Consider the following 20679-nt stretch of genomic DNA (forward strand, 5'->3'; position numbering starts at 1 on the left):
CATCCATAAAATGAGATAGTGGAGACATTGGAGGGGCTAAAGAGAAGCGACGTTTGTCCCAAATCTGAAAAATAGCTTTAAGGAAAAGGTTGGAGGAGATATTAGGAGGTCTATTCTTCGGAAATTCCCACAATGTAGATTGAAACGATTTGTTATTTAGATAGGTATCTTCTAGGACCTTCCAGCCAGAATTTAAATCAGCATCATGGTATCTGATAAGGCCACCTAAAATGGCAGCTTCATAAAATTTATGCAGATCCGGAAGAGCCAGACCACCTGAGGATTTAGAACGAATAAGAGTTGCATACCCTATTCTAGATAAGCCCTTGTTCCATATATATCTTAAGAACGGACGCCAACCCACAAATAAATCCTCAGGAATAAGAATAGGAATGGCTCAAAATAAAAACAGAAATTTGGGAAAAATAAAAGATTTAATAATCTGAATTTTTTCATTCCAGGGAATGAGTGAAGAATTTTTATTCTTTTGCATAGTAAGAATGTCCTTAATCAATAAATGATGATTAACTTTAAAAATATCTCCCAATTTTAAAGGTATATTGATCCCCAAATATGTCCAATATCTATCCATTTTTTTGAAGTGATAATTAGAGTAGATGGAATCTTGGAGAGCATCTGAAATTGTGATGGGATAAAGAATGGTTTTGGATGGGTTTACTCGAAGACCCGATACAGAAGAAAATACAGATAATAAATCAAAGACAGCCGGTAAAGAAGACTTAGGTTTTGTAACAAAAAGCAGTAGGTCATCTGCAAACAAAGACACCTTAATTTGTTTCTTTCTAATAGGGATACCAGCAATAATATTGGTATTACGGATAGCATTAGCAAGAGGTTCAATTGCGATCGCAAAAAGCAGAGTAGACAAGGGGCAACCTTGCCTCATCCCTCTGCAAAGATTAAATTCTTCAGAATCCAAATTATTAATAGAAAGAATAGCAGAAGGCGACTTATATAAAGATTGGATTATCTTCAGAAAATTCGGGCCAAAATTCATTTTCTGCAGTAAGGTTGTAAGATAAGGAACTTCAACAGAATCAAAGGCTTTTTCAAAATCAATAGACAAGATAAAAGAAGACTCAATATTAAATTTCCGGCAGTATTGAATAACATCAAGGACCATTCTAGTATTGTCCGTTAACTCACGGTGTGGGATAAAGCCCGATTGGTCAGGATGGATGTAGTTCCCTATGAAAGTATTAAGCCTAGCCACCAGAGCTGCTGTAAAAATCTTGTAATCACAATTAAGGAGCGATATCGGCCTGTATGAACTAGGGTCTAGCAAGTCTTTGTCTTTCTTTGGAAGAAGAATGATTTTTGCCTGTGGCCAAGTATCTGGAAAAGAACCAGACTGTACAAACTGATTACAAGAGTCCGCCAAGATGGGAGCCAACAAAATATTAAAAAAATTATAAAATTCTGGTATAAAGCCATCTCGGCCTGGAGATTTATTGGATTTCATAGACTTGATAGTCTCCTGTATTTCAAGTGCAGTAAAAGGTTTGTCCAAAAGGGATTTAACCTCAGGAGAGACAGGTTTAATAACTGAGTGAGTGTCTAAAAAAGATGAAATAAGGTCTGATGAAGGATGCTGGGAGGAATATAGAGATGAATAGTACTTTTTGAAAACTCCTACAATATCCTTAGTGGAATGTTTCAAGGTACCAGATTTAGAACGAATGGAAGAAATAGCCATTGAGGATATTCTCTTTTTAACCTTCCATGATAGAAGTTTAAGGGATTGAGGAGTTCGAAACCAATATTTTTGTTTTATAAAAGCCATTTGTTTTTGAATCTTGGAGACGTCAAAAGATTCTATTTTTTTTCTTTCTATAGGAAGTTTTGAATAAGTTTTTTTGCTACCAAATTTTTTAAATTTCTCTTCCAATTTGGTAATGTTAGCAACCAAATCAGATCTAATTTTGTCTTTTTCTTTTTTATACGAAGAGGCAATAGCCAAAAATCTGCCACGAATTACAGCTTTAAAAGAGTCCCAAACTATATGCTGAGGTACTCTACACTCAGTATTGAATTGAAAAAATTCTTTAATGTCTTTTTCAATGGTATCTGTAACCGATTTCATAGACAGAAGTTTACTATCCAATCTCCAATTAAAAGAAAAAGATCTGTCAGTAATTCCTGACATATAACCTTCCAACCATGCATGATCAGACCAAATCATTGGGCCAATGTCTACTTTAAAAAAAAGGTTAGAAATAGAATCCGAAACTAAAAGAAAATCTATTCTGGAATAAGTTTGATGACGAGAAGAAAAGAAGGTATAGTCTCTTTCTTTTGGATGCCTGCTTCTCCAAATGTCTGACAGATTATAGGATTGAAAAATTTGAGCTAAATCGTTTTGGCCATTCAAATCTTTTGATTGAGACCATTTATTGGCAGATAGAGGTAGCAGGCTTTTTTGAGATCTATCTAAAGAAGGATTGACAACATAGTTGAGATCTCCTCCCAAAATAATGGGCCCTGTATGAAAAGTTTGAAGTTGTGACAACGTATCTTTAATAAATGCAATTTGCCCATCATTTGGAGCATACACCGATGCCAGAGTATAAGGGCTACCATTAAAGACCCCATTGATAAAAATATACCGACCCCTAGGGTCAATTGAGGAATTTTCAAAAGTGAATTGGACTGATTTACCTATTAAGATGGCCACACCTCTTGCTTTGGAAGACCCATAAGCTTGAAATTGATGAGCAAAAAATTTTGACTGGAAGACCCTGGGCTGGTTACCCTTAAGGTGAGTTTCTTGCAACTATTTACTTAAAAGGATAAATTTGAAGCGGAAGTCTTCGTTACTGAAGACACCACACAACTAGCAACAACTACCAAATGGAGCTATTTAAAAAAACCCGAAGTTCTCCATTCTCCCTCTCTGCCAAAAATGCTTATATTTAACAATATCAACCCAGCAAAATTAAAATTTATAAACAAAATAACAGAGCCGAATGTATAGAAAGTTTTATAATGAAAGGCCAAACAAAGCTGATCAAGTCAAGGCTAAAATGCCTAGAAAGCCACATATAATAAAACCTGTGCCTTTTACCAACTCAGATTAGTGAATTAAAGATAATTACAGGCAAACTAATGTACCATGTGTAACAGCATCAGATCTCAATCACAAAGTTATTGTAAGACTTAAGACACTATGATAAAAATACAATGAGACTTTAAACAGAACTATGAACACTATTAAATACTGATCTCCCCAAACACTCCCCAGCAACTATCCTTCAGCCACTTATAAGCCTATGTAGGGAGATATGATAGTGAGAGAAACAAGTTTCCAAACCTTCATAATAGCATAAGGCACAAACTGACACACACATACATTCCCTACCCACCCTCTGTCTCACACACTTATTTCCATTCAACAATTCACAAAGGAAGGGAAAAGGTCCTGACAATTCATTAACTCACAGTAGAAGGAAATATATTGATATAAAACCCTAATTATACTACTCAAGTTTCTCACTCTGATCTACCCCCCCTCACTCTCTCTCTCTCACTCATTCTCTCCCACTCCCTCTCTCGTCACCCAGCCTCCCCATTCCAGCTCCTACTCCCACCTACTTTTTAAACCATATATTCCAAGTCACCCCATTCTTCCAATCATACATACCCAATCAACCAAGAAGATTTCCTTTAATGAGTTGATTTGAATTAATAACTCCCTCACATTCATAACATTGCGTTCAAAAGATATAAATAACCAAAAAAAAAGGGGGGGAACCCCCCAATTTCGTATATAAACACTGCTTCATAGGCATGAAACAACCATCAGCATATTTCTAAGCCGTGACAGAGTTACACGTAGGCAAAGTTTATAAGTCAGCAGTTCAGTAGGCAAAGTTTATATGACAGGAAAAAAAGGACGTCAAGAATCCACAAAAAAAAAAGATTTCTGCATAGCAACAGTTCCAGCGTTTAGCTTCTAGGAGAAACAAGCCGATCAGGACGGTTCATAGGCACACGACGCCATCTAGTGTCCGAAGTTATTGAGTGAGCATGGGAGGCTGCTTCCATAAGGCCGTTGGGAACAGGAAGATTCAAATGGCTCAGCATGCTTAGGCCTGAGTCAAGGTCTCCAGCCACAAATGACCGATCCTGTACTGTAACTTGCAGCTTGTACGAAGCAACCCACCGATACCTGATGTTTTCCCTGTTCAGGATTTCTATAATTGGCTTCAGAATTTTCTGCCTTTGCAAGGTTTCAGAAGACAAATCCTGTAGAATTTGGACGTTGTAATCTCCTAGCAGAAGTGGATTTATAGCCCGGGCTTTTTGCAGCAGCTTGGATTTAACTGAGGCAGAAGAGAAACGGACTAAAATGTCCCTAGGCAACGAAGTTTTCTGTCTGTGCAATGGGCCAATTCTATATACTGCCTTCAGGGCATAAAGATCAGATTCAGAAAAACCCAATGTCTTTGATAGCCAGGAGGCTATAAGAGGTTTTAGGTCAGAGGGGGAGGCAGAATTCTCGGGGAGCCTGCGAATTTTAACATTCCCCATTTTCAGTTGGTTCTCAAGTGCAATAATTTTATCAGTGGCCCATTCATCTCTTTTATAAAAATATTGAGTGTCCTCCTGCACCGCACTAGCCATGTTAAAAGCAGAATCTGCCGTCTCTGCCACCTTCTCTAAGGACGTTTTGAAATGCTCCATTTGGGCAGAAAGGGGCTGGATCATGGCAGATATTTTGTCAGTCATATTTTGTTCCAGTTTTTGAAAAGCCTCCATTACCTCAGAACGAAATGAAGCTAGGTCTGCTGCTGTGTTTTCCCCTCCTCCCGACGCCATCTTGCTTGCAGGGCTGCTTGCTTTTCCTGAGGCCTTAGCCTTGGGCTTTTTTGGAAAATAGTCTTTAACAGAGTTCCTTGAATTTCTTTTTGATCTGGGCTTTTGACCATCTACTGTTCCCATACTAATTAAAGAAAAAAAAGGAAACAAACAACAACGCTGGGCGCTTGCTTAAGTGGATTTGGCAGGGGTAAGTACGGAGCTCTGTTTTCAGGCGTCCATTCCCTATGCGTGCGACGCCACGCCCCCAGGATATTTCCTTCTTAAGAATATATTGGAAGAGCCCTGCTGAGTCAGAATGATCCATTTAGTTGCGCATCCTATTTCCAGGAGTGATTTAATCAGCCAGTTCTGGGAAGGAATTCCATAAACATGGCCCAATGGCCCTAGTCCTCTCCCTGCTATTTGTCTACCAGCAATCTGTAATCAGAGAAATACTGCCTCTGAAACCAGGAATAAGAGCATGCAAGCCAGAAATGGTACTTCCTGGGCCCTGGGGAACCTACTAGTTTTCATCAGCTTGATGGGCAGAGGCCTCTTCTACACTCAGCTGATGTCTCTGGCTGCTAACGAAATCTGACTGGGTAAGCAATGCAGTCCCAAAAATTGGGGAGGGGGGATGAAGCTGGTACAGTTCACTACCTCCTTGGTCAATGACAGACCTCAGGCTTAGCTGCAGGCTGGGTAGCAATGCAGGAAATAAAAGGATGGCGCTGAGCAGGTGCCAGCAGCTCAGCCCAGGATGACAGAGTAATACCTTCACAATTTTAGTTCAAGTTGGAAAAATATTTGGCATATCTCTTAAGTTTTCACAAAACATGTTATTGTATGTTACAAATTTAAAAGATGACCCATCTTATGTTCTTGAAGGGTTTTATTCATAATTACACACTTTTAGAATTTTAAACAAAGGTCTATAAATAGAGACTAACCCTACCTGAACAAGTTCCTGAAAGCCTTTTAAAACTTCAAAAGTGATGCCATTTAAGTTGACATAACAGTGGTTTATTTAAACACCTCTGAGTAAAGGTTCTGTATCAGTCAGTAACATGAAATGTAACATCAAGTGACTCAGAACGTTAAACCCTATAGAGGAAAGCTTGAATATAATATATATTTATATATTTATATATACACAAACATTGTATTGGTCCACTGAGTATATTTTTAACAAAAAAGGTAAGAAATCTATGTAGTCCAGTTAAACATATAATATGCACGATTAATATCATTACAAAGTTTGTGTAGATAAATTATGGATATTTAATACTTGCAAGAGGTTTTGTTCAATTACTTTTTTGAATAGGCATTTTCAAATGTTCATTTCTCAGTGCAAAGAAGTTTCTCAGAACAAAATTTTCAGGAAAACTGAATGAAAACTACCTTCAATAGACTCCTGCAGCTGCATCCACAGGAAACTGGAAAAGTTTAAGCCTGAAATAGTGACTATGCTTCCTCTTGCAGCAGAAAAAATGTGTAATAAATTTTTTCTTTCATGTACAAATACCACAGTTTTTTGGGGGAAAATCAACATTTTAATGCTAAAGCCCATCTGTGCATATACAGAAGGCAGAGAGAAATGGGTTATCTGGAATGCATTTTACATTCTGCAAAACAGAACACATGACACAGAATAGGCAATAAGTTACTTTCTTTAACATTCACTCTTCATCTTATTTTGACTCAGTGACCATAAAAGATACTTTAGTTTAAGGTGCAACTATCAGTTGGCATTCAATAAATTATACATAGTGATCAACTGTTGTAAACGATGCCTTCACACAGCGTACTTTCTACTCTATTTCAAATTCAGCTGTCAATGTGCCAGTTTAGTTGCATATTTCACAGAAGAAGCTGGCTCAATTAGCAGGGGTGGGGGCGGGCTTCAAAGTTCCTGACAGTGATCTTAGTCAGTATCATTTTAGCAATCTCCTTGGGAAAATCCTAAAACTGCATTTTAAAAAAACTGATGACAAAATGCCACTTCAGCGTATCAGACAAAATGTAGTGTCTAGGACCCTGTTTTTCTATTAAATGGTTAGTCTGGCAATGGAACCTTCATTAAAGGAAAAACAATATGTATAAAAATATTTTGTATGTCCAACCACCATTACCATCAATTCTGTAAAGGTATTATCTGTGACAACCAGACATGAACATTTCAGCAAAACCAGAATCAGCTACTTTCTGTTCAATGAGTCTCTGCAAGCTACATTTTTCTAACTATAGTAGCATTATCAGCATGACTAGTTTTACTTACAGGTGAAAATGTGTTTTGCTGTTCAGCAAAAGGCCACTTGGGAAAAGATAAAACTGTTCCATTTAATATTATGGGAATTGGCACAAGTGACCTTCAGAGGAGAACAGCTAATCAAGACTTAAACCTAAACATAATTAAAAATAAAATTAAAAATTAGTAACTCCTGACCTTGTCATCTTTATAAAGAGAAAAGAGTATGTGTAAATGCTTTTATTGTATGCAGACACTTCTGCACTTGTAAGATTAACATCCTTAGACATACACTGATGCACACAGAATGAACTTGCTTTTGGGACATAATTGCTTTTTCTTTAAGCATTTATATCCTCAAAGAAATGGGATTCTTGTGCCTCACTGATATTTTATTTTAAAAGAGAATACCTTTTTTGCATTATAGAAAGTTGCTTTGGTGTAATGGTTTCTAGTACAGAAGGATTCTAAGATACAGATGTGAGTGTGCTGTATTAAGAGTTGTCAGATGAATTAGTGAATATGAAAAAAAATTACAAATAAAAATAGCAAAATCACATTTGCAGGAATTTAAAGCCTTTTGTACTTCCCTGTTTATACATAATGCCTAATTACACATAGCTTAGCTATTCAGGGAAAGGGGACAAAGTGATAGAGGCAAGACAAACTCTTCATGCTTCTGATATTTCAGATTTACTGAGTGCAATAGCTAGTTCCAAATCTTCTTGTTCTTGCTGTTTTAATCTTGCAAGTCGTTCTTTCTCCTCTCTCTCACTTTCTCTCTTTACCCATTCAATCATGTCTTCTTCAGTAGGATACTACAAAAGCAAAGTAGATTTATTAAATGGAGTAGCTGATATGAGACAATGTTCAAGCAAGATATGGTCTTCACTTTATTATTATAATTGAATTGGTTGCTTATTGTTAGTTTCACATTTGCACAGGGTGTTTGGTTCGGAGAATTATTTGATTCTTTTTTCTGATTAAGAAGGCACAGAAAGCAATTTTCTGTACCAATCAAGGGGGGGGGGGAAGGTTTCTATCTCATTTAGGCTGCTAAAAGCAGGTTCATTGCTAGAGCTTAGCCAGAAGATATTTGGACTTGCTATACCAATTTACTTAAGTTACTTAGAAAAATTATCTTTTTTTAAAACACACACACACACACACAAAAACCTAGTCACTCTGAACCACCCAAAGACCACAAAATTTTAACTTAAGGAAACTTTAAAAATAACTGTATCATGGGAGTGGGATTACTGTTTTTCTCTCTATTTTTTTTTCACATCAGTTCTTCTAAGAAAACATTTAAGTTATTATCAGGCAACTGAAGGATCTGAAGTCCAACTTACTGACTCACAGGATAGCATTATTTAACTATTATTCAATTTACTAAAAAGCCAGATATAGGAAGGACACATTTCATAACTCTTTTGTATATTTAATTCATTTTATCCCACCCTTCCTTCAAGGAGCTCAAGGCAGGGTAGATCTTTTATACTCACAAGAATCCTGTGAGGAAGGTTAAACTGAGAAACAGAATGACTACCAAAGATCAATCAGTGAACTTCATGGCTGAATTGGAATTTGAACCTCGGTTTTCCAGATCCTAGACTGACACACTGACCACTCTTCCACACCAGTCTCTCTTTAAGCATAAAAGGTAATGCAGGCAACCATGCTCAGATCTCTGAATTTGCTGTCAAATATTATGGAAGATTTTTTGGCTTCATATTTGGAATTTTGTGAAACTTGACACAACATTCTTAATCCTTTCAAAAAAATTCATTATGCCTGTTCATGGGGAGGGGATACATGCTATGAGGCATTTAGACCTTCACTACCCTCTTTCCTTTTCCAAAGATCTATAGTAGGACTTATTCCTTGCCTTGAGTCAGTCATCCAAGCTTTTCTCCAATAGCCTGCATTCCCCACCATGTTCAGTAGGCCCTGACATCTGAAACAGTCCCAGACTCAGCTGGCAAGGCATCCCTGAAGGGCAAAGGCAGTGTGTTTCCCCAGACTAATCTTGGAATTAAATAAGGACCCAGGGAATTGATGAGGGGCCGGTTGCCAATGGCAATGCTCAGTGACAACACTTCCTTGCTATATTAATCCATTTATATTTATGTGTACAGCATGACATTACATTGTTCAACAGTGGCTACAAAATAAGGACTCTGCTGTCAATTGTTAAATTGCCTAAATGAGACCTTAACACAATGGAATAAAGCCCATGTTGCAATATAACAGTCATTAAACCCTTAGACACAACGTGAGAACATATCAACATGCAATTTACATTCTCTGACTGTATTTGCTTCAAAGGCATAATATGAGGATTTGCATCATCATTGTATGAAATCAATATTATATCATTTAAGCTTTAGAAGTATATAGTAATTATCACAGTAGCCTACAAAATCTTTGTTAAAGACAACTCAATTCCTCCCCCGCTCATGTACTTACAGCACTGAAACTAGCAAAATTGCTGTTGTCCTTCTCTTTACAAACCCCAGTGAGAGCAAATGCGTCATTGGAGAGACCAGCTTCCTGTTCTTTGGAACCATCGCAGCCTGGGAAGGGCTGGAAGGGGTCATTTAGGTTTAAGGAATCTGAAGACTCTATTTTGTTGATAGCTCTTTTTCCTACATCAAAATAATCACTTTAGAATAAGTCAGAAAGAGTAATACTATTTAGAGAACACCATCCTATTACTGAACCAAAAACATTTAGTATAGGTAGTTTTAAATTAATTTGGGTTTAAATGTTTCAATGTGGATGTATGTTTGCTAATATTTCTATATAGGAGGGAATCCACATGGTTAAGAACTACCCCATTCATTTAGATCACCATGTTTCCTTTAAATCACCTTAAAAACTGGTTTAAGCCAATCTGCTATGTGAAATTTAGTTTGGTTCCTGTGAATCACCTTTTAAAACTGCACTGTTATGGTAATTTAAAACCATTACTTCTTTCCCTATCTGTGGCTTCAGATGTATTTAAAAATTTCTAACCTAAATTAGGAGGAAGAATTAAAAATTTCTAGCAGAAGAAGCCTGTATGGTAATTAGTCTGCTTCTAAACTACAGGTTATTTTAACATAAAACGTGAAAGAAATGGAATATTTTGTTATACAATCATAATTACATCTTTTAAAGACAGTACTAGCTCTTACCAGGTGGAGGAGGACAAGGTCTGGTAGGTGTTCCAGTTTTGGGAGGTAATGCAGGAGGAATGTCTTCATTTTTAGCTGGAGGTTCCTCAAATACATTTTTAGTTATGATCACACTGTTCATAGAGCCTGCTGCAGATGAACTAAAAGGATCCTCATTGTTTGCCTTAATAAAAAAAACAAGCAAAAGTTATTACTGTTTGTATCACTCCTTTTCACACAGTACTGTCCCAGCTATAAGTCACTACTTTTCTACTACAAAGCAATAAATCAATTGGGATACCACATATATAACTACACACAAGGACTGCTAGAGAAAATCCCTCCTGATTCTTCACCTTCTTGCTTTGCCCCTTCCCCTACCCATCCTGTTGCATGCTTCCCTTTCCTATCCCTGGGGAGCCTCATTATGTGGATTTTTTGATCTGTGTGGTGAAGCCACCTTGGAAATTACATATATGATTTCATGAAACTAGGAGGAGGGTGGCTCAGTGGAAAAGTTTGTTTTGCATGCAAAAGGACCCAGGCATCTCCAGTTAAAAATCCCCAGCATCTCCAGTTAAAAAGACGTGGCAGTAGGTGATGTGAAAGACCTCTCCCTGAGACCCTGGAAAGCCACTGCCAGTCACAGTAGACAATACTGAACTAATAGTCTGAATCAGTATGACAGCTTTATTTGTGTGTTTATTTGTGATAATATTATGCTGTAACAGTATGCTTATAAAACTGTACTAACTAAAAACTGTCACAAGCATCTGGATGTCACTTCATTCATTTGGTACTGCAGCAGCAAGTAGGATAGTGTTGTAAATGTAATTTGCAGTAGCACAACTGCCACTGGAAAACACAGTCTTCTAGGAACCTATTTGTGTGCCTGATGTGGAAACTGCACCTCAGCAATGAAACAATCATGTAGGTTGTACCTCCCTGATTTCAATTGCAACCACCAGTCTCACTTACTACAATATCTATTAATCTAGTCCAAGTCTGGGACACAAACTAAGCTCCTTGCCACTGCAAAAGTACATAAATGTTAATAGCTTCAGATACAAATCCACTATAAAGACGATTGATCAATTTCTGAATAGAAACAGAAGGCAAAGAGGGTGTCAATAAGACTGGGCAGATTTTTGAAATCACAATACATGTAGCTTGCTATTAATTGCATTGCTTTCACAGCAGTTCACAAAATAAGTCCTCACAGCTAATGACACACATAGCTGCTCAAAATGGAGAATCAATCCAAAAAGCATTGGCCTGCTGCTTTATACTGAACATTTATTGATATTTTGTGTGCCAGTAGTCTGGAGTCTCCCATGTCTCAGTTATTGCAGTAATTGTATGCCATTTCAATGAGCATTAATCATTTCAGAATACCTTTGACAATGTGCTGAAATCCGCAAAGCCACTTGCAAATGATTCATTTCCAAAAAGAGAGGCAAACGGATCTGTAGCTAAATTAAGCAAAGAACAAAAGAGAGAGAAAATAGCTGTTAAATTCACTAAATAACGGAGTCTCATGAAAAGCAGAAGTCAAACTTAGAAAGCCTATTTTTGAACAATGAAATAAGCTATCATTTTTTTTTTAAAAAACCACTATCATATTGTATGCAAGGCATGGCCAACATTTGTTTAAGGCTTCTTTGATAACATGGTTTTAACTAAGAGTGCACCAGTCCATTAGAAAAAAATAAATAAAGAACATCACTAGGATAGCACCCTAACCAAATTGTTACAAAGCAGTTAGCAAGATTTTGTAGGACTCTGGATAACATATTAAACAAAACTAGCGAAAACAAAGAGTGGCGTGAGAGAACGATAGAAAATCCCCTATGTGCTATAATTTGGGAGATGTCAAGTGTAATTTCAAAATTAAATATAAGTTGTTTTCCAAGTCTCATGAAACAATGTATAGGAGGGACCCCGCATTACAAGTCTGTACTTGGGTCAAAAAGGCTTCTTGAGTTTTGCCTTAAGGACTGCTTCCATATCAACTTGCCTGGGTTTTGAGAGCCATACATGGTGCCTCTTCTGAAAACCAAACTTATCTAAGGTTAGGTTGGCTGGGACCTCTGGGAGGCCTTTTATGGCTATCTCCCTGGTCAACTTGTGGAATTCTACCCCCCAGATGTGAGAATGGCATTGAGGGTTTAGGAGGGGGGGGTTGGAAGTAATTTCAGCTTAGGGAGTTCTGTTTTTAAAAAAAGCTTTGGATTTTATTTGGGGCTGTCAAGACATAGCAGACTTAATTTGACCCCATAGAGTTTTGAAGAGATGTTCAGAGGTGGATAGTTAGGCTTCCAAAACATAAACCAGGCAGGTTTTTTCTTTCTTTCTTTTTTTTTTAAAAGAAAATAATTACCGTATTTTTCGGGCCATAAGACACACTCCCCCCCCCAAAAAAAAGTGGGGGGAAAGTGTGTGCGACTTATGGAGCGAAGGGACGATAGGACGTACCTTCCTCCGGGGGGGGGGGGTGATCCACTGCCTCCGCCTCCGATCCCGGCGCTTCCCCCGCGCCTGCTTGCCTGGCTCCAGCTCTGCTTCCAGCAAGCGCTGGGATCGCTCCACGCTGCCCCCATCGCAAACCCAGAGCTTCGCAAGCGCTGGCTGCGGAGGGGGCAGCGTGCTTCCTCCGTGCCTGTCTGCCTGGCTCCAGCTCTGACGCTTACAGCAAGCGCCAGGATCGCTCCCTCCGCCCTCTGATCCCGGTGCTTGCTTTAAGCAGCAGAGCTGGAGCCAGGCAGACAGGCACGGGGGAAGCACCCGCCCCCTCCGCAAACCCAGCGCTTCACGAGCGCCGGCTGCGGAGAGCACAAGTAGACAGGAAAAGTCAAGGGCAGCAGATTAGTGAATCAGGTTCAAGTGCAGGTTAGTAAGAGTTCAGACTCAGAGAGCGGTTAACTTTGGTGAAGTCCTGGAGGAACGAATGAATAATAGGTGTGGAGTGCAGTGAGGTCCTGGGAGGAAAGAAGAGGCAGAAGAGTAGATGGGCAGAGGACTGCAGCTTTGCCTCCACTTGTGGAATGACCTGCTTCACATCCTTTTCTGGCTGGGGCAGTACAATGAAGAGGCCTTTCAAGTGAGGCTGATATTGCAGTTACCAGCAGAACTGGTGTGAGGTAGGTGCTGGTGCTGGGCAGTTGCTGAATGGCTGGTCAGGCTGTTCCTCATCTAGCTGTTTGACTCAGCAGCAGCAGCCTGAGCTATCTTTGGGGCCAAATTGGAGGCTGTGTTCTCAAATTCACCCCAGGAACCCAGACGCTGCTGGAGGAACTGGTTCTTCGAGGGTCCAGTAGACCTTCAGAGGACAGGCTGGAGGTGGTGGAATAGCAAGAGATGGAGATGTATCTGAGGTGCCATCCCTCCTCAAGCACCATACAGGAGGTGCATGCAGCTGCATGGCAGCACGAGTGCCCCCAATTCTTCCATGGTCAAGAAATACTTCCAAAAGACATGATCAAGAAGTAGTTCCTGTTTTGCACAGTACCAGCTATCTAGGGCAAGACCTGGATCATTGCCTGATGACCAGACCCAGCTGGTGCAGTGACTGCATCTCCCAGGCAGCCAAGTGCGGAGTCAGTCTGTGACCCATGTGATGCTCTGCCCTCCAGGTCTCCTGTAGGAAAAGAGATGCCGAGAATCTGACAGAGATGTTTGGTGTGACTGGCACTATGGTGCCAAAAGATGAGCAGCAGCAGGCAGGGAAGACAGCAGGAAGGCTGTGGCTGAGTGGCTCAGACTGAGTGGACTGACACTGAATCCGGCGAAGACAGAGGTCCTCTGTTTTGGTCGCCGGGGACTGGGGGGGGGGGGAAATCCCCCTGCCAGCTTTTGACGGTGCTCCGCTGATACCGGCGGGCAGGGTCAAGAGCCCGGGGGTGCTATTAGAGCCGTCCCTAAAGATGGAGGCTCAGATAGCAACCACTGCCAAGTCCGCGTTTTTTCATCTCAGACGGGCAAGGCAGCTGGCTCCCTTCCTGGACGGCGACGACCTAGCAACAGTGATCCATGCTACGGTCACCTCGAGGTTGGATTACTGCAATGCCCTCTACATGGGGCTGCCCTTGTGCCGGACCCGGAAATTGCAGCTAGTGCAGAATGCCGCGGCCCGGTTGCTACTGGGCCTCCCAAGGTGGGGGCACATCCGGCCGGGTCTTCGGGCTCTGCACTGGCTCCCAATAACATACCGAGTCCGGTACAAGGTGCTGGTTATCACCTTTAAAGCCCTATATGGCCTGGGACCTGCCTACCTGAGGGACCGTCTCTCCCCACACGTTTCCCAGAGAGTACTGAGGTCTGGAACTCAAAATCTTCTCACCATCCCTGGGCCTAAGGAAGTCCGTCTCAAGGCGACCAGAGACAGGGCTTTCTCTACAATGGCTCCAACATGGTGGAACCAGCTACCGGAAGAGGTGAGGGCCCTGCGGGATTTTACTCAGTTCCGCAGGGCCTGTAAGACAACCCTCTTCCGGTTAGCCTACGCCTGACTGGATAAATGTAGCCTGCTAGACTGCTGTGTTTTATACTGTGTCGTTTAATGTTATAATGTTATAGTTTTTAGGTTTTTAAATGCTTAACTTTTAAATGTAATAACTTTGCTTTGTTTTATTGTTTTATCGTTTGTTGTGAGCCGCCCTGAGCCACTCTGTGGGAAGGGCGGGATATAAATTACGGAATAAATAAAATAAATAAATAAAAATAAATTTGCCTCACTGGCAAGGTGAGCACTCTAGAGAGCCAGTATGGTATAGTGGTTAAGTGCGCAGACTCTTATCTGGGAGAACTGGGTTTGATTCCCCACTCCTTCACTTGCAGCTGCTGGAATGGCCTTGTGTCAGCCACAGCTCTCGCAGGAGTTGTCCTTGAAAGGACAGCTTCTGTGAGAGCTCTCTCAGCCCCACCTACCTCACAGGGCGTCTGTTGGGGGGGTGGGGAGAAGGTAAAAGGAGATTGTAGGCCACTCTGAGACTGAGAGTATATAAATCCAATATCCTCCTCCTCCTTATTCATGGTCAGCCCTTTTCTATTGCTGAGGATGCCAGATTCCACAGGCTACTCCAAGATGCCTATCCCTGGTACATGATGCCTGTTTGCATTATGCTGAGCAGGACCGTAGTGCCCTCCCTGTTTAGGGCTTTCAGGGACCATGTGAAGGCACAGTTATCTTGCACTCATAGAAGAACTGTGCATTTCATACCCAACCTTTGGATCTACCCTCAGGCACAGCACACATCCTTCTTGCTGACTATTTACTAGAATTCTAAAAAAAAACTGTGTCAAAATTTCAAGATACAATTTACAAATTTTACAAAAATTTATGTAATATATTGTGCAATAGCATCCAAAAATCATTCCAAAAACATGAATCACATAGAGAGCATAAAGTCCCAAACACAAATACAATAATCAAGGATAACTCCGGAAAGTTCCAAAAAAGTTCTTTCTCATCCTGCTTGCTCAAGATATTGTATAATATTGTAATTAGATGTGGTTCTTACACTCTGTTTTGATTTAGCAGTTGCTTTAATGTGGTCATGCTCCTTTTCCTTGTTTGTTCTATTTCTAGACAATGACAGATCTGGAGGTAAGTATACCAATGTATTGAAAAGTTTAATTTTTGCTCTAACTTTGCTTTTTTTTAGTATTGTTCCTTTTCCCCATAAATATGTTACTCTCGAGATACCAGCTGCTTTCCATTTATCGAACTCACTTGGGCTTTGTGCTGGGGGAAACCAATTTTGATTTATAAATGAGACCTGATTTGAGATTTCCGGGGCTGTTTTGCATGCTGTAATTCCATGTTTTAATGGAGCGTTCCAGCAAGTTGCAGTTTCTATTTAGTACTTTTAAAATCAGAGTTTTTATTCCACAGTAAATCATATATTGCATTTTCTGACAAAGGGTTCATGTCAATACTGACCCAATCTGGTGTATATTGTGCTGTGGCCACTCTCATGAGATTTCCAAGTACCGTTGCCTTATAATATACCTTTACATTAGGCATGTCCATGCCACCTTTTTGTGAGGATCTTGTGAGAGTTCTAAAATTTACCCTCACTTATTTAAATTGCCCAAAAAATTGGGTTATTTTACTTTGCCATTTGTGTAAAATTTCATGTTTAATACAGATTGGTAAGGCACGGAATAAAAACAAATATCTAGGTAAAATAAAAGCTTTGATAATATGGATCCATTCTAACCATGGATTTACCTTGGCATCTCATTTGTTTAATTGCCAGTCAGTCAGTCAGTTTAATACGGCTCTAGGCCAATCAACAACAACAACACAACACATCGATAACAATACAACACAACACAACACCAATCTAAAATATCACATAACAATATAATAACTATGTACAACCATCAAAGTAGTAATAAAATTAGCTGATATAGGCAATACTTAACAAGGGCAACTTTCTTTCAAATACAAGCAGTGTTAAATTTCTTCCTGTCAAGGTCGGAAACATATAGAAACTTTGCAAGATCCAGGGAAAGTTGATCACACCCGTCCCCAAGGAGGAAGTGCATGACTTGAGCCTGATTTAAAGATTCAGCTAACATTAGGTGGTTCCGCAGAAGTTTGTACCTTACCTCTGTATGGAAAAGACAGTTCAGAATAAGATGGGGAACAGTGTCAACCTCCTCCAGGCCGCACGGACAGATCCTGTCTTCTAGCGGAATCTTATGGAAACGGCCCCTCAGTACTGCTGTGTCCAGGATGTTCAAGCGTACCAAGGACAGCATCCGCCTGATCTTAATTGGCTGTATCTTTTCTAGATACCTGGCACTTTTGAAATCACTTATAAAGAAGGATGGGATATACGTCCCCCCAACTTTGGCCAGAGATTGTTTCAACTCCAATTTCAGTAATCGGTCTCGGATAATTGCTTTTGCCCCGTTCTTAAACATGAGGGCTAGGGAATCAATATTCAGATCACTTTCCTCTAATTTAGAATTTAATTTCATCAACCAATTGCTAACGAATGAGTCATAGAAAATTTGATGTGCAATATCAATTGCTTTTCAATTGATTTTTGTATTGGAGTATAATTCATAGCAAATAAAGTCTATTGATTTGAGTGGGATGTTAATCCCTAAATATCTCCAATATTTAGTGACTACCTTGCAAGGATATAGCGATAATAAATTTGTAATTTCCTTAAAATCTAAGTTCAGTCAGTGCAGTATTGATTTTTGATCATTAAATGATAATCCCGAAACTTTTGTGAATTGCTGAAAACATTCTTGCAATACCAGAAGTGAATGCTGTGGATTGGTGATAAAGATAACTACATAGTCTGCGTACAGCGCAACCTTATGATTTTTATGACCTACTTGTATACCTTGTATATTTCCCTGTAACCTTATTAGTTCTGCCAAAAGTTCCAACGCTGTAATAAATAATGAGGGGGACAGGGGGCAACCTTGGCATGTACCTTGTTGTAAGGACAGCCAGCTGGAATAAGTGTTGTTGATTTTAAGTTTTGTTCTGGGTTTGCATATAGTGCATTGATGGACCTTGTGAAATTATTCCCAAAACCCATCAATTTTAACACCATTTGTAGGTATGTGATACTGACACTGTCAAATGCTTTATTTACATCCAGCGATAAGACTGCTACTTTTTTCTTAGTTGCTTCACAGTGTGTTATTAAACTGATCACCCTTCTGGTATTATCTATCAGATTTCTACGGGGTAAGAAACCTGTCTGATCAGGTTTGATATATTCGGGCAAAACTTTTTTTAGTCGGTTGGCCAAAATTTTTGAAAATAATTTACTGTCTGCATTTAGTAAAGTAATTGGTCTATAAGAAGCTGCTGAGCTCAGGTCTTTATCAGGTTTCGGAATGAGGATGGTCTCTGATTGAGTCCATGATTTTGGGATTTGACCAGATTCAAAGATATGTTTACATAGGATTTTAAAAGGTGGAAAGCCATCCGGGCCTGGGGCAGTATTGTTTTTAAATTGAGAAATGGCTTCCAGAATTTCCTTTGAGTTAATTAATTTCCCTAAAATTTCTCTATGTGATGCTGATATGGTTTGTAATACTTTTGTGTTTCTGAAAAAAAGTTCAATTTCTTTTTGTGTTGTATTTTGCGAGGTGTACAATTTGGAATAAAAGTGATGTAATTCTTGGACTATTTGATTGGTATTTGTAAGGATTTTACCTGATTATGATTTTATCATGTGGATTAACCTTGCATTTGCCTTTTCTTTTATTTTCCAAGCTAGTAATTTAATTTGTCTTGGAGATTTTAACCAATATGATTGTTTAGCATAAAGTAAATCTTTTTGAATTTTGGTTGTTAATAATGATTCTAGAATCTTTCTTTCTGCTTGCAGTTTTTTATATAACTTTTTACTGCCAGATTTCTAATGTTGGGTTTTCAATTTTTTTAATACTATCTTGCAATGCTTTAATGTTTTAATGTTTTTCTTTTTTCAGGGAAGCTGCAATTGCTATTGCCTGATCTCTGATTACTGCCTTCAAGGCATCCCAAGTATTTTGGACTGTGGTGTCTTCAATTTTATTTTCTTTGAAATAATTTGTTATGTTGGTCGCTATCTGTTCTTTTATATTTTTTAAATAAAATTGATTTATCTAAAGACCATTTCTTTGTAGATTTAAATTTATTTACAGTGGTCAAAGTACAGGATATTGGGGCATGGTCAGATCATGATTTTCGTTCTATGTTGGCCTTGGTAATTTGTTTGGTAATAGCTGATGATGGTAAAAAGTAATTAATTCTGGTGAAAGAATTATGTTTGGCTGAATAATATGAGTAGTCTCTTTCCCCTTGATGCTTGTTTCTCCATATGCCATGTAGACCTGCTTTTTAAATAACATAATATATCTCCGTCTGGGTGTCATCCCGATTTTTATTCTTTCTGAAATTTGACCTGTCCCCAAAATTATTTAATATATAGCTAAAGTCTCCCCCCAGCAATAGTTCACCTTCCTGGAAAGTACTCAGCTTAATCAAGCCGGATTGTTTTGGCTAACAGTATCGCTGTACCTCTAGATTTTGGCATACCTGGAGAGGAAAACTGGGCTGAGTACCAGTTGATAGAAAGTAATTGTCTGGACTTGTCTTTGTGATTTGTCTCTTGCAATAGTAATATCTGAGATTTATTTTTTAGGATATGCCCAGTGATTCTTCACCTTTTTACTACATTGTTTAGACCTCTCACATTCCATGACCACACGGTTACCATTTCTATACAGTATACAGTTAATACAACACTGTTCCCTAATAAGGAAACGCTATGTTAAGAATATTTAAGAAAATTGTTTTTTACTAAAGTCTAAGTGTTAACTGATTGTTTTTCTAGCCTATCTTTAAAAATCCTGTTGTTCTAACTTGTTACTCCTTATTATAAAGTATTAGGTTCTATCTCAACTCTCACTAAGGTTTTCTGCTATATAAAATACCTGTTGGTTCTACCTAACACTACGGTTAATCTGTTACCCTTAATACAACTGGCTCTACAATAAAAAACTCAATAAAAAACTATTCTACCCTAAACTCACTCTCACCCACCCAAATCGATCTTGTTTGTGGCCTAACCAGAATTTAGAACAAAACTGTCCCTTGGTCAATACCAGCTAGTATTGAGGTATTCAGTACATTCCAGCACCCCCTACCTCCCCCCGCCCGCTTTTGCATGCAATATACCAGAGGCGGCTAACAGTAGTTCTCCAGATGTTCTTTGCCTACAATTCCCATCAGCCCCAGCCATTGGCCATGCTGGCTGGGTCTGATGGGAGTTGTAGGCAAAAAACATCTGGAGAGCTACCGTTGGCCACCCCTGCAATATACGGTTAACATACTGAATCTCTACCAAACTAGATAATACCACTTATTTTCAAAATCTTCTGTCCAGTTTCCAGGATCATCTGTAGTTGTCAACAGGAAAGTTAGGATTGTTCTTTTTCAGGTGAGTCTGTCAATGCCAGCTCCCTCTTAGCAGATTTTCTGTTCTGAGATGTAGGAGGATCTATCGTTAGTGCTTGTAAGAGTCCTATTCCTGATTCTTCATCTGATGCGAAATATTGGTGCCCGTTCTTATACACCATCAGTTTTGCAGGAGTGATCCATCTATAAGCAATATGTGCTTCTCTCAGTTTTGTTGTGATTTGTTTGAGTTTCTTCCTTGTTTCCAATGCTTTTGGAGGCAGGTCTGGATAGATTTGTATTCTCGTATCCAGAAATAAGAGATAACCCATCTCACGTCCTTTTTCCAGTATCATTCTTCTTTGCCTTACATCTGCAAATGCAACTAAGATGTCTCTAGGGAGTTTCCTCTGTGGTTTATTGGGAGCACCTATATGATGCACTTTCAGTAGAATAGGAAAAGTTTCCTGTTCCAGGCAAAGTATTTGAGCAAGCCAGATACTCATGTCACGTAAAAGAGTGGATGCTTC

General features: G+C 39.2%; 1 protein-coding gene across 1 annotated transcript in view; it reads right to left on the reverse strand.

Moving 5' to 3' along the window:
* Positions 1-5695: 5695 nt before the first annotated feature.
* The window catches only part of EPS15 (epidermal growth factor receptor pathway substrate 15), a 150817-nt gene continuing 135833 nt past the window's right edge, over positions 5696-20679 (reverse strand). Inside the window, exons 22-25 of the mRNA XM_060231803.1 lie at positions 11623-11699; positions 10249-10411; positions 9539-9717; positions 5696-7887 (exon numbers count right to left, since the gene is read on the reverse strand). Of these exons, the coding sequence (XP_060087786.1) occupies positions 7741-7887; positions 9539-9717; positions 10249-10411; positions 11623-11699 (566 nt within the window). The 3' untranslated portion in view covers positions 5696-7740. The remainder of the gene's footprint in view (positions 7888-9538; positions 9718-10248; positions 10412-11622; positions 11700-20679) is intronic.

This window comes from Heteronotia binoei, chromosome 2 (genome assembly GCF_032191835.1).
Source record: "Heteronotia binoei isolate CCM8104 ecotype False Entrance Well chromosome 2, APGP_CSIRO_Hbin_v1, whole genome shotgun sequence".
Lineage (NCBI taxonomy): Eukaryota > Metazoa > Chordata > Lepidosauria > Squamata > Gekkonidae > Heteronotia > Heteronotia binoei.